This window comes from Ambystoma mexicanum, chromosome 5q (assembly GCF_040938575.1).
Source record: "Ambystoma mexicanum isolate Mex_15411 chromosome 5q, UKY_AmexF1_1, whole genome shotgun sequence".
NCBI lineage: Eukaryota > Metazoa > Chordata > Amphibia > Caudata > Ambystomatidae > Ambystoma > Ambystoma mexicanum.
Genome location: NC_090933.1, coordinates 785,675,329 through 785,690,367, shown reverse-complemented (window position 1 = coordinate 785,690,367; position 15,039 = coordinate 785,675,329). Strand labels below are relative to the sequence as shown.

The following is a 15,039-nucleotide window of genomic DNA, read 5'->3' as shown; positions in this document are numbered from 1 at the left end:
TTCTGTGGGAGGATGAAATCCGGGGCGGAGCCACAGAGGAAGAGTACAGAGAAAACATAGGTAAGCTGAAGCAGAAGGCAGCAATACCGGCTGAGAGCGGAAGTGACAGGAAGGATCAGATAGGGTAAAACGAAAGAAAACGCAAGCAGAAACGTGGAAGGGTCCCGAGGGATGGCTAAGAAAACAGGTAGAAAAGGTAAGTAATGCACCAGACCAGCACGGAAATAACAGAGGAAGAGGAAAAGAAAGAGAAAGTTAGGCAAAGACGGAGGAGGAAAGAAAGAATACCGATACCCGTTATGGAGGAAACGGGCGGCGGTAAGCACAAACCAGGAAGAGCACAGCAGGAACGGACACGGAAAGAAAAGAAAATGAAGGCAGAATGATCGGGACGGGACCCGAATGAGGGCAGAGTCAGTTGCGACACCAACAGGGAAGAGCGCAGGCCCCTGGAGCGAGAAGCGATGGGTTGCAACGCGCCGAACAGGATGAGAGGCGTGGTTAAGAGCGGAAGCAAAACAACAGAGGAAAAAAGACTAGACCGAGAAGCACAGAAGTGGAAAAAGCAGAATGGCACATCTTAATGGTGAGGAAATCACCATCTACCCCACAAGCACCATGAAGGAAGGAGTGAAAGACGCATGAAAGTTGTACACCCGGCAACCCAGAAATACAATAATGTAAGTCTTACCGAAATCTGTGCAAGAATGCATCTGTTTTCACCAGTTGATTACCAATCAATTTACTCGATGCTTTGATTCTCTGTTTACCCCTCACACTGATTAAGTACGATATATGGGCCCCAATACATTGGGTTATACAAGCACCCACATATAAACACATAATGGTGCACTAGACTAAGAATGACATAAGATCATTCCAATATGGCCGCCATAGACATAAGGATACCACCTATACAAGGCCGCCACACAAACAAAAGCGTTACCCAGGCAACACAAACGCTCGATGTCCTACTGATCAGAGAGTTTACTTTTTTCTTATTGTTTAAGCATTGTAAAACTCATGTTTATCCAAGAGTGAGACAAAAGTGAAGTTGCGAATAGTCCCTGTACCACATAGCACTAGTGATTCTCCACGGAGCATTCCAGCTCCTGTTTCACACATGTTTCAAAATGACTGCATGCACGTAAATCAAACAATGCTGTGACAACGATGCACGGTGCTACTCTATACAGTAAGCGGAGCAGCTATGCCGCTGTACCCACACGCGGGCAACTGCACCAGCTTTCTCTAATTTTGGACTTCAGTAACACCATGTAAGGGTCCACAGATCCCCGATCTAACAAGGGCACTTCAGCAGAAGCACCTCGGAATGAGCGCTACTACAGTAGCTGCCAGTTAATTTTTTCACTGCCCCTATAACCTTACAGATGGGATTGGGCCCTCCATTCTACCTCAGCCTAACATCATCTAGGGTTTTTCGGGTCCATCAATAAACATCTGACTACCCCAAAACTTCGCAATGAGCATGGTATAGAGGCGATCAGTGTCGCACATGTGAATAGCATGCGATATTTTGAAAATTAAACTAACAGACTGTTATCTTAATATTATGGGATAGGAAACCACTGGAATTGCTTCACTAATTCGCATATTTAGCCAAAATAAGTATAATTTCACAATGATGCCTGAATTAACTCGGGTCGTACTTACGCATACATGTTCCGCCTGTCCTCCACAGTGGCCTGCAATACTTACTCCAATGCAGCAGCGTACACATTCAACTCCACCTTATACCGAGTAGGGGACCATCCAACATCCCGCTGTGATCAATACACAGGGTAAGATTGGTCCCAGTAATAAACCAATGGCTAGTTCAACACCACTTCGAGCACTATCCTACTTTTGTTTCATATGGGCAACACAATAGTTGTCTTCACATATGAGCAGCACAACTGCTATCCGTCCCCAGTGGGTATTACAGACCCATAACCACTTCCACTCTTCACTCACAGGAAACCCCATGAGCAAGAAAGAGCAGCATTTCACCGTCTTCTGCACCCATACCTTGAAGTGGCTTTTTGAAAACACTGTGTGAAAATAAAGAACACTGGTAAGAATAACTATCTCCCTCCTCTTGGAGGACCCCATTATCCGACTCTTCTTCTCCGTTCTGATGAAGGCCATCCATCTCTCAACTGAACAGACAAGCTCTTAATGGGCCGAAACACGTTTGTGTCGACACCACCATCCCAGTGTTAAATGTCAACACTGCAAATGTTGTAATATGATTTACATTTTTGTTTGTTTGCATTCAATGTGATCACCATGATCCCGAAGTGCTGTAAGGGACTTTCTATGTAGTTTTAAAATGTATGTCCAGGCCAAAATGCATGGACAAAAATATTAATGTATCATGTTAGGATACTGTATCTTCAGTCATGTATGTCCTGTCTGAATTTTGTTTAACAATTTATGCATGCATTGAAGCATTTGGTAAAAACTAAAATTCATTTTACAAAATCTCAAAGAATGGCATTTGTCAAATGAATTGAATGATTATTTGAAGAGTGTACACCATGGTCGGTCACCCTGATAATTTATTGTTATTTCACATTTTGACCTCCAGGGACAAGACATTTTCAAGTGCCTCACAATATAATTCCAACCCCTGGGAGTGCCAAAGTCTAATCCAGTATGCAACTGGTTTTAAGGCATTCTGGTCAGCTATTGGAAAGAGACTTGGATCCAGGAATATCAGGGCAGTAGGTGCACCGTTCGGCAGCAGGAGTCGTTTCTTAATAAACTTGTTTTCTAGTGTGGCTAATGACCCTGCAGTAGCAAAGCTGCAGACCTCCCACATAGAACCATTGTCAGCATTTGGTTATTGCGGAAGTGGGAAACCAAGAGTGGCAGGGGGCCTATCCTTCTGATAGAAGGTATTCAGAAGGAACAGAACATAACCTGTGTTGCACATGGCAATCACAAGAGTGTATCAAACCACACAAATTTGTTTCTTGTTTTCCCAGGAGAAATACTTAAACTTGGTGTTGTGAAGCAAGAGACATTGCTAACTTGTTGGAAGATTACCTTTACCACAGAAGTACTTGTAGTTAGTATTTTATTCTGTTCTGGTAGGAGAGTACACCAGAGCAGAGGGCGTTGTAGTAGTAGGCCTGGCAGGTGAGTGGAGTTGTTGAAGTACTGTTGGGTGGTTAAACGTCTTGAACAAGAAGTGGCTGATCCACAAAGATGTTTTTGTGAGCTGATACAGAATCATCCTGACAAATTAATATTGCTGAAGCAAGTGTTGTGTGAACTGCTGCAGATGTATCAACAATTGTTTAAACAAGTGTGTTATGAACTGTTGCAGAATTATCCTGACTGACATTTTGTGTTGATCCTAATGAACAATGAGATGCCTTGTTGATGAGAATAAATTGTTATCTTTTGTCACAAGTGGAAAGAGGAACACTGTTGATGAGAAAAAGTGTTTTGAGCTCTTGGTCACAGGTAGGAAGAGGAAAACCTTGTTGAATTCAAGTTGGAACCTTTCATTGTCGAGTTGGAACCTAAAGAACTGAAGTTGAACTTTGTTATGACAGGATTTCCTTATCCTTTTGGAACTATTGAATAGAATCCAGCTTGAATATGGGGAAGGGGAATTCACCCAGATTATAAGTAGAGGAGGTTATCAGATTGTGAATATAACTGTCCTATTTGTTTTGTTTGAACTGCCATATATTACCTGGTTGAGTTATTGTATGTACAAGTGTGAGGGACAGAAACCTTTTGTTAAGTGCTCCTTTAGTTTATTTTAGGCAAGGAAATCCTCATCAACGTAGTGAGGTGTTTTATCCAACCTTTTGAGTCAATAAAATGGTATCTTTTGAAAAACCTTCACAACATGAAAAATGCTCTTGGGTGTGCAAACATTTATTTGCATCTCACATTAACAGGGGCACCCTTTTCATCATGGCAGTGAGCAGAAAGAAGAAATCTCCTACACAAAACAAACACTTTTGGGCAAGGTCTCTCACTCTATAGCTCGTCTTTTCTGTTGTCAGTTCACTTCGGACACTTGGGCATAATGTTTCTTTCCGGGCCCGAAGGGCCACAGCACTGCTGTATCCCAGAACAAATCAGATGACTTAATACAGAGCCTTAAAGGCCGGTCAACAGAACAAGACTGATTTTAACTCACAGTACAGGTGAGGTGAGGTATTATCACCTAAGGTGTTGGGACTTGTAATGCGGGAAGTCTCATGCAGGTTTATGGACTTTGAATCTTAAATCCATCTAGCCACCTTATCCAAGGACTTCATTTCCGCTACATTCAGGATTTTGACTTACTAAGAGGAACAAATATGTGTTTGCCTATAGGGTACACTGGGAAAGGGTGCTGAGGAAACTTTTTGAGGATGATGCCTAGAAAGAAGTTTGGTTGAGGACTGCTAGATTAACCATATTCACCTTATACACATAGAGACTGTATGCAATCCTTTGTAGGTGGTTCTATACCCCCATCAAAACTGCATACAATTTCCTCTACTTTCACCATCGTAGTGGTTTTACAGAACCTGACCTTGTCTGAAAGGTGGCATATTGTGACCCTGCCAGGATTTCGTCAGACCTTAGTCTGTGAAGGGGACGGGGAGGCTTGGGGAGGAGGTGATGGGGACGAGAAACTAGACAGTAGAATGACCAAAAACAGAGAGGGAAAAACAATTGGGATAAGTGGGAGTGTGGATATGGTTGTCAAAGTAGGAATGTGTGTTTCTCAAATGTGATAAGTTATTGGTAAGCATGAGTGTAAGACGAAGGGGGGTACAGTACAGATTAGAGCAGAGCTTTTTTGTGATGGCAATATCTCGAACCAATGAAACATGGTGCCAGATGTAGTTAGATGGTGAGTAGTAGCATGAGGTCTCTAATTCCCACTATATTGATACATTTACCTTGGGTTACAAATACAATACCTTCCTTGCGTATGTGGCACTGTAGAATCTTGAATGCACTTGGTAAGGAAAATCAAATCTGCACTATATAACATGGTGGGAACGGTTTCTGAGTATTTGGTCCTTTTGCCTGATATACATGGCTTCTGAAAATTGAGATTTAACATTTGTCGGGACACATGTGGGAACACGGGAAGGTAGGACATTTGTTGTTGATGGTGTGTTTCGGTGGGTGGGCAGAGGGAATTGTCTGAAATTTGTGGGTTTTTTGGCCAAATTTCAGACTGCCAGGGATTGTGGCATGTTGATGCCATGAACTTTTTTGGACTCCAAGATTAGCTCCAGATCATACAAGTCCTCTCACTTGCCTACCGTGATTACTGGGGTCATCTAATTAAAGGTGTGGGAGATGGGAAGAGAGAGGAAAGGGATCCCCTTTTAAGATGTCTCAATTGAACATTGCTAAGCTTGTGATGGCATTCTGTTTCTAGTGTCAAAACTAATAGAACTGAAAAAATAATCTGCAACCTCTCGCACTCTTGTCAAGTATCAACCCCGCTGACGCCTCCTTGACAACCTTCAAACGCCTCCTTAGCCTCGATATCCTCAAATCTGAAGATATTCTGCTGGTCCAGATCTGGCAGCAGAGCTGGGGGTACCACATCTGTTCCCACTGTCCATGGCTCCACCTCCACTGGAGCGATGAGCCTGTGATGAGCGGGTTGCAACTTTGTAAGCTGTGGTGGCCATTCACACAGCCCAAACACTGCAAGTCTAACTGTACCAGGCCCATGGATATCTATATTCACAGGAAAAATCTTAGTTAAGGTACAGTTAAGTTAACGCAACAAAACCCTTGAAATTCAGTGGATGTGGGAAGTCATGACTAGATTAACTGTGCATGCTCCTATTGATATCCCCCTTAATGCTATGTTCCCCATAATGCCATTTTGTATGTCATTGTGAATCCCTTCTCTTATATGTATGTGCTCATGGGCTTTGCAACGGGACAATGCAGAGTTAAACTGGTCAGGACTTCTGTGATGAATCTGGTGATGTCATCACTCTTTTCCCAGAGGTAGCCTCTCCTCTTGTGGCCATGGAACAGCAGCCGCTACCTGATCCTGGCCCTCAGGCGGCTAAATGAGGGAAGACCACTTATGGGATGTGACCCTCAGGGGATGACCCTGCTTCATCAGATGAAAATGCACGCCCCCCCCTTTCCCTCTTAGGGATATCCCCTCCATTTCTCATGCCTTTATGGCATACTGTGACAGTCCCCTTCAACCACCCATAAAACCTACTGATGACATCTTTCAATATTCTGGGAATACAATGCCAAGGACTGCCTATCATTGCCATGTATGTAGAAAAATGGGGATGAGGAGCAATGATCGTTGAAGCCCAGGATGCGCTCTAGTGGTTGCAAGTGTATGGTAGGTGGTGAGACATTTAAAAACACTGACCAGCATGGAGGAGGGAGAAGCTGTCTGGAGAAGCTTCATTGTCTCGGGCTGACTGAGGGAATGCCGAGCTGCAGAGAAGACGGTGGAGCCTGGGGGCTCAGGGAGACGGCAGAAGGAAAAGGTCTTCTGGAGCCGGTTCGCCATACTGTGACCATAGCAGGAAGAGAGGGGAAGTCTTCTGGCAGCCACAAGAACTGAGAAGTAGCACCAACGCCACCCGAACACGGAGAAGGGCTTGGAAGCGGAGTAGGAGCCGCGAAGGACATGCAAGCCACTATGCAAAACCGGTGAGCCTGTGAAGCAGACATGGGACGCTGGAGCGTTGCTTCACGTTTTCTGCGAGAGGACCGGAGAACCCCACTCAAAGCTGGTGTGTCCTGAGAAGAGAAGCTGGGACACCCCGGCACTTCGACGACCCTATCAAGGAGAGATGAGAGCCAGTGAAGTGAATGAAAAGGGATTTAAACAGTGTATTGTCAAAAGGCATAATAACACAAGTTAAGTTTGAACTTCAAGTGAAAGTCCTGGCAGGATAGTATACCAAGCAAAGTCAAGTTTGCAAATTTATAAAGTGAACCACATGCGAAAGACCTGGTAGGGAAGTACACCAGGCAACGACAAGCTTGTGAGTCAAATTGCAGTGAATGTAGAGAAGAATCTGGCCGGGTAGTATACCTGGTTTCCTGCAAGGCTGGGACCAGCATACAAGTTGTTTTGCATCCAAGTTTTGTTTAACAAAGAATCCCAAAGAAGTCTCCTACCCTGGGGATTTGTAATTGTTTGAACAGACCTTGGGAAGGGAGACATTTCACTACGAGTGGAGTGCAGCTCCAAGAGGAGGGAGTTTTCCTTGTGTGCTATAAAGAACTTTGATTGTCATGTTGATCTGTTGTATTGGTGATGAGAAATCTGGGGAAGGGAGCCATTCCCTTGAACTGTGAACACTATCCATTGGGAACTTTTGTGTTGGAGTTAAACCTTCCTTTTAAACCTTTACATTTGTTTACTTTTAAGGCCAAAGTTATTACCCATAGCACCTTAGAGTTACTTACAGAATGTGAGGGCTAGGATACGATTTCGGACACAGGACATTTTTCTTTGGACATCTTGACACAGGATAGACCCTTAAGTTTTATTTGAGGTAGGGAAATACCTCCTAGACTAGGGACAGTGAGGTATTTTCCAACCCCTTTTTATTTTGAATAAAAGTTTTTAACCACAATCATGAGTTCTCTGTGTTCATGTCTCATTCCTTGCTCCTCACACTTCCCACACCCATTGAATTTCAAGGTTTTTGTCGCGTTAAATCTGCGCAACTTAACTGCACCTCAACTAAGGTCTTGTTCAGTAAATTCCAAGGGTTCTGAAATACTATAGTTATTTTATGGGCCACTAGCCAAGGCCTTGGTCGTGTCCACTGTACATGTTCTCCCACAATGTTTCTTTTGGACCCACAAGGTGGCCGTAGCATTTGGCTGTGGCCACTCTGCGTCTTTCGGGCCCACCATCCAGGGCCTTCGGCTGTTCCCACTGTACATTTTAAAACACTACCGGGCCACTAGCCATCGCCTTCCACCATGGCCGGTGGGCACGACCTTCCGCCGTGCCCACTGTATATTTTAAAACGCTTCCTTTCTTTCCTAATCACTTGCCATGGCCCCTTTGCTTGTTAACCCTAATAGCTTTATTCTGTTCCCAGTAGCCATGGCCACTCTAAATATTGCTCCAATAGGTTTCCTAAACGGGTCCACTGGCCGTGGCCTTCAGCTGTGGCCACACCACCAGGTTTCTTTTGGGCACACTTGCCGTGGCCTTCAGCCGTGTCCGCTTTCCGTATTGCAGCATCGGTTCCTGAAAGTAACCCAGTACCCATATCCTTCGGCTACACCCATTACCCCACAACTCATTGTAAAATTCCACTTTCTTTTGTATTCATTTCATTTATTGAACTCTAAACTAAATTAGCTATGTACTACAATTAACCCCAGTTATCCATTAACGCCCGCAAATAACTGCAGTTATTTTCATGTGATGCACTTTCATTCCCAATCCTGTTTTCTACTATAACCACCAGTAACCCCCCCCCCCAATTCCCCAATTTCTCATGGTGTCCTCTTTCCCCCTTCCTCACCTTTAGCCTGATGCCATTTCATCCTTTTTCCCCCTCCAAATGACAAACATTTTCTTTATAAACGATCGGCCAAATCCGTCATGCAAGTTAAAAGTTATTATTAATTCAATTTTCGGGTTTTCTATGGAACTTCATACTCAACTAAAGTGTGGTGACCGCCGCACTATGATATTTTCCAGTGTCTGATTCTTTAAAGGGGGAAGTAGGGACTGCTTAGGCTATGTACCGTGATCCAGGGCTCCAGTATTGTGGGGGAGACCAGCAGATCCTCCTTATATCATCTGGGGGCACATACACCACATAACAGTCCTTGGGGCCCATCCAACTGATTCACTCCACACATACCTTAAGGTCCAAGCAGAAGAGGCCATCATTAAACTGTGGATTTCTTCAAACCACCATCTGAACACCTTACTAGTGTAATGTCAGAATTCGCCCTTTTGAGCAATGAACAAAAAATGTAGTGCAGTGGTATGTATCAGTACTGAACATTCTGTTTCCACCACGAATATGATCGTGGAAATAGATTAATCATGTCTTTTTTTTAAATATGCAAAGTGGTGTTGCTTAAATTCTGCTTGCAGTATTCAAGAAATACCTATACTCTTGTTACTCTACCAGTGGTTTGCTTAGTATTGGATCGAGTTTCAGGAATACTGCCAGCAGTATTGGTAATTATCTCTAGTACCCATCCAACTCCTAATGAGGACCTAAATCTGTGCACAGGTCTTGCACGGAATGTCATTGCATTGGGATAAACAAGCTTAGTTTATGGAAAGGGGAAAATGGGCAAGTGTGATTAATTGCCATTTGTTAAGGGTCTGAAAGCCCTGGCTTTTTTTATTTGTATTTTAAAAAACTGATGTGGGTAATTACATCTCTGAAAGGGCCATCTACTATTCAGATTCCCCTTTCATAGGTCCCATGCCAAAAGCATAGTATTATCTGTGACCTGCTGCATCAATATCCTGATTACAGCATCTGCTTTACAAGTCGCACAGAGCATGTTCAGAGGTCACAGCTGCCCATTTGAAAGCTGCAGTTACAGCCAATCCTATGCATTGCAGGGACTGCAGTTAGGATATGTACCAAAACTATAATGACTAAAAGTAGCCACGATGGTGGCAGAATAAACTGTAAGAAATAAAGTTATGCCTGGGTTAAGGTATGGTGCAGGGTCATACATAAGATCCTTGCAGCCACATCCAATTTGATACCACACGTCAGCCATTTAGGCCCAGTTCAGCTATGGATGGTTTATGTGTATTCACCTGAGACAAGGCTTGCCCCTATCAACTGGTAGGACTTTAGCCCTGAGGGATTACTTCTCTTTGTTCCTTTGTAAGGGCAGGTAATGCCCTTTCACCAGGAACAACCACTCCACATGGAGCTGTCATGGGAACAGGAATCAAGGGCCACACCCAATCACAGTGAGCCATGACTCACACCAGGATGCTGCATTTCTAAAGGTCTTTGTTCTTAGAGAGAAGGGGTGGATGCAGAGCTAGAGTAGTCAGGTGAACTCTGTTAAAAGGAATGAGACTTCACCATTTTATTCTCTCTGCTTCTCTCTTTCCTGTCCCCTTCACTTCCTCTAGAGCAAAGTACTTTGGGTGTGACATCAGAAGGGCAAAGTCCACTAATTTCAAGAGCAGGAATTGGACCCCTAAAGCAAGCTAGTGTTAGTCCAATCATCTGGAGACTATAAAAGGAAGGGTCTCCTACCACTTTTCTTGAAGCATCTTTGGATCATCACAAGATTTTGCTGAACCCTGCTGAGAGAGCAGTCCTTTCTAAAGTCCTTCAGCTGTGAGGTAAAGGAAGATGTTCAAGGTAGAGGCAAATTCTGTCCCCTAACCATTCCCAGGGACCCATGGAGGTGTACTCTACTCTGGACTATAAGCCTATCTCTCTGTTGTGTAGGACCTCACTGTGTTGCAGGTTGCATGAAGGTATGTGCCAGCCTTCTCCCGTGTTTGGGTGCTTGTGGGAAGGACTGATATTGGCCATTGATACCCTGGAGTGGGACTCTCAGCACCTGTAAGCTAGAACAGCCAAGGTCCCTGTTCTCAACGACGACCCACTCCGAGCTGTGACTCAAACGTGCTTGACGCTGAGCGATCTAGTTGGACTCTTCAACACTGCCCTTTGGTTCCATTGGTCCCTGAACCGCTGTCAGCTGAATGACTCAGTTTGATGCCGCACAGCCCCATCAGAAGCGCATCGTAGCTTTGGCTCGAACCACAAAGTACCGCAGTCTTGCCATGTTCGAGCTGCTGTCCGAAACACCAGCTTCTTCATTGCCGCTCCTATAAGTTGATCGCCCTGACCCTGGTGTTACCGAACAGCGACCTCCGAGCCTCTGCATTGAATCCATTTGCTTGTGCATCCTTTTACCAGCTCACCGCCTTTAAACTGCGACCTCCGACTGAACTTGGGGATCTGCACAGCACGAGTGGACAATTCGAGTCCGCAGCCACCTTCCATTCCACCCTTGACTCAACACCAGTTTTCTGCCAGGCCATTGCAACTGCTGCATCCTCTACCTGAGCCGACGCTGAGAATCCTGGTTCGACGCATTGAACCACCAAGAAATTTTCAAAGGAACTCTTGACCGATATCTACCTTCATGGTCCATCTTTAGGTCTTAGAGACTGGATAGGTAATTTTAATCCCTTTATGCCGCTCAAAGAAATATCCTTTTGAACACCGTGGTCTTTTGATTGCCCTTCTCCTCTTGTCTCATAACTCAGAGTGCTGTATATATTCTATCTGTGCATATTCTGTGTTTCTTCTACACAGGTGGGGTTTTACAGTTTTTTTTCCAGTTAATTAGTATTGTACATGGTGTCTTATTAAAGTATATATTTGTATAGTACCTTGATTGGACATTCTTTCATTTTGGACTGTTATATTTTGCTGTTTGGGTTGCTACTGAATCACATTCACACCCGTCTTAAGAGCACAGCCTTCCCTTAGCCCACGTCACTGCAAGAGGCAAAGGAGGTATCTTTCTTGACTTTGCATGTTTTACCTATATGATTGTGTTGGCTCTTGGTTTCTGGAAGTGTGAGGGTTCAGTGGGCGTTTTAGTCTACTAATCGTTGTACACCTGCAGGGCAGAAATCAATTTGTTACAGCAAGATGTAGAAAAATATGTTAAATAATCATAACCATAAACCTTTCCGCTTATTAAATACTGGTGGGTTGTTGTACAGCTTTTCGGCATATAAATTGGCTCCAGGTATTGTACCCAAGTTGCATCTGTTACGGCGGATGTTTGTTCATGCCTGCCACTGTAGGATTAACTAGTAGAGAGCATTTTACTCTGTTCAGATCTTACTGTGAACAGCATTTCCTTCCACGTGACAACCTTTTGAATTTTTCTCTCTTCAGCTAGTATTGGTTTTTAAATCACTCCTGCTTTCCTTGCAAGTATTGTTCTTGGCTCATGTATCCCTTTTGCTCAGCATAATAGTGCCCCATCCTTTCTTTTGGCTATCTTACACCACCAATTAAAATGAGTTCCCCCCAATAGGAGCAACTTTTTCCTAGCACACCTTGGTCAGATAGTCTTAACCCTTTAAATTTGATTGCTTTTCAACCTACTGTAAAAAAAAGATGGATAATCTGTACCAAAGTCGCAATCAGCTATGCTAAGTGTATTTTTCCTTTTTATGCAGCTCCCTCACAATACGTTGGACCTGCTCCAATGATCTGTCTGTGCTGTAAAAATAATAAGAAATAAACACTAAACTAAATAAAGGATCACCACTTTTTCCAAAATCTGAGGGCAAGGAGAGAAGGAAGTGGTGTCTTGAAAGAAATCACACATGCAAGAGCCAAAGAAGGTTCTTGCAAAAGCAAATTGTGTTTTCTAGTCTGAGAATGTCTCCAAACACATGCAGGTCAAAATGAAAACCATTGACATAAATGGGAAACCATTATATATAGAATGATTGATTGATTGTTTATTTATATAGCGCCTATACACAATGTGTTTCAAAGCGCTTCAAGGAGGGGGGGGGGACATAGGAAAATACAGTTACATTCACTTAAAGTCCTTGAAACAATACAGAATGTGAAAAATAAGTATCGTACTAGGCCTGGCGACATTTCAGATAGTGCAAGTGCATGGAACAGATAAGGCAAAGAGGGAAGGGAAAAGAAGGAGAACAAAACAAGCAGTAACATTACTATGCCTGATGACAATTGATGTAGTGCAAGAGGTAAACAGGAGGAGAGGTGGGAGGGGGGTACGGGGGGATGAGAGTGGGGACAAGGAGATGAACAAGACACGCTACAGTGCAAATTTGTCAGCGACAAATTAATAGAGTGGGGGGGAGGAAGGAGAAGACAAGGAGAGGAGGAGGAGAGAAAGACAAGCTGCTATCAAAAGTCACAGGGACAATTGATAAGAGTAAGTGCTAAGTTGGGGGAAGAATGAGAGGAGGGAGAAAGATAGTGGGGTGAGGAGTAGGAAGGTGGCAATAGAAGAGGGGTGAGAGGAAGGGTGAGGGGGCAGAAGGCAGATAAGGGGGCAAGGGGGTACACAGACCTAACAGGGGGGCAAGGCGGCAGGAAATCATGGAAGCACTTACTAACTAATGTGCTTCGCGTGTGTACAAACCCGTGTCATGATAGCTATGTATGTGTCATTTTTTGTGATACAAACAAACATGCACAGTCGGTCAGGATAATTTGGGTGTAGGACTGCTACATTCATTTTGTTATGAAGAAGATTAGCACCAACATTGTGAAGAACTTGGATCACTAATCTCACTTACTTAGATTGCAGATAATGTTTCAGATTTTAGCTCATGCTAGAAGCAAGTGAAACGATTTTGAAGTTTCTCATTTTGGGGCTAGTCTTACAGCTCAATCATGCAATCTTGATACATACACTGTACAGCTGCACAGGATACAGTTACAGAAAGCCAGGCCTACTTCAAAGCACTTTCTCTGATGGTCCCCTCTTAAGTTGTAGAGAAGTAAAAAGAAGTGGGATATAATATGAATTTAAGAAGTGATTGAAGTTTAAGATGTTGCTTCAAATGTTGTGCAAGGGAACCATATGATGAAGATGTGAGCGTATGATGATGATTTAACCATTGTACTCATTTCCCGTTACAGTCTGAGCGGGTTTACTTCCAGGTATTCTTACCGAAGGAAATCAAAGAGAAAAGCAAGCCAATGTTTTTCAGCAGCAAGTGGAGTCTTGGCAAGGTGGTGGACTTCGTGGCATCCTCTGCAAACATTAAAAATGAAAACAACCGAGCATGTGCTAAGGTACTTTTGTTCACTGTTCCCTGAAGGAATTGATTATAGTGACTTAATCCATGTTATGTTCCGAAAGCATTGTGATTTCTTAAGTGTAATTTGTTCTTCACTTTCAGAAATTGAGGGTCTGCCACGCCGTCTCGGGAGAAGCCTTACCATTGGACCAGACTTTAGAAACCTGGATATCCAACTCGGAGAACCCTCTATATAATGGTGGAAATATTATTTTAGAATATCTTGACAATCACTGCGAATTACTGGAAGATGTTGAATCTTATGTATAGTTACTTGGGCTTTAGGTTAAACACATTGATGCTACTGAAGCATACCAGAAAAAAAAATAACGAATCATCATGTAAATATACATGTTCTAATATTTTCTAAGCAAAGCATAGGTTGAATGGTCATTCTGTTTACAGGTGATATGCCTGCTCGCTGTTAATTGGTTCAGTGTTTATAATTCGCAATACACCAAGTGGGGCTCACCTATGATCTGCACATCCATCTGGGCCTACAGCTCTAACTTATCAAATTAATTTCTATTTAAATATACACATTTTGCCCACTTTGTCTTCCAGAGAGGCTGTTTAAAGGTAAAGTCTACTCGTATTCATAAAGCCATCCATCCCTCAAATATGTCACTTGCTCGGGGAGCAACTGTACCTCTGGCAAAAGCCATGTTCGAATGGACTGTGTCCTCCCACGTATTCCTCAACTTTGATATTTGTATATTCAGCTTTGCTGCTTCAGTAAAAATGTTTCCACACCAGAGGGCGCTGTGCTTGATGCTTTGGCATCGATGTCCTTCGGTGGTTGACGTTGGGTGTCGACGTCATCAGCAGTACAAATAGCTTGAGCCGCGCCCGTTGGCTTCAGTTCTGTTTTTCCAAAAGCTTTGCTGCAAGTGTTGAACGGCACGCTTCAGTTTCGTCAAGAAATGTCTTCTTCCAACACTTTGACCCCAAGGTCTGGTTTTAAAAAGTGCCATGACTATGGGGCGAAGATGTCCATTACCGATCCCCACAGGGTTTGCCTGGGTTCCAAACACAGAACGGATAGCTGCGGGTCCTGTCAGGCCATGACAAGAAAAGCTCTCAGGGTATGCCGAGGTAAACTGGTGGCGGGGAGGGCAGCTTCCAAATCATCTTCGAAGAGGGATAAAAAGTCTGAGGAGTCTCGGGACTCGTCTGGGTGCAAAAAGTCAAAACAAAAGTCTTGGTCGAGGTGTCGGTTGAGACAATCT

The 15,039-nt window shown here is 43.7% G+C and overlaps 1 protein-coding gene across 1 annotated transcript in view; it reads left to right on the top strand.

Annotated features, from left to right (window-relative positions):
• ZFAND1 (zinc finger AN1-type containing 1) overlaps window positions 1-14,565 on the top strand; it is a 398,662-nt gene extending 384,097 nt beyond the window's left edge. Inside the window, exons 7-8 of the mRNA XM_069621276.1 lie at window positions 13,650-13,805; window positions 13,913-14,565. Of these exons, the coding sequence (XP_069477377.1) occupies window positions 13,650-13,805; window positions 13,913-14,080 (324 nt within the window). The 3' untranslated portion in view covers window positions 14,081-14,565. The remainder of the gene's footprint in view (window positions 1-13,649; window positions 13,806-13,912) is intronic.
• The last annotated feature ends 474 nt before the right edge of the window (window positions 14,566-15,039 follow it).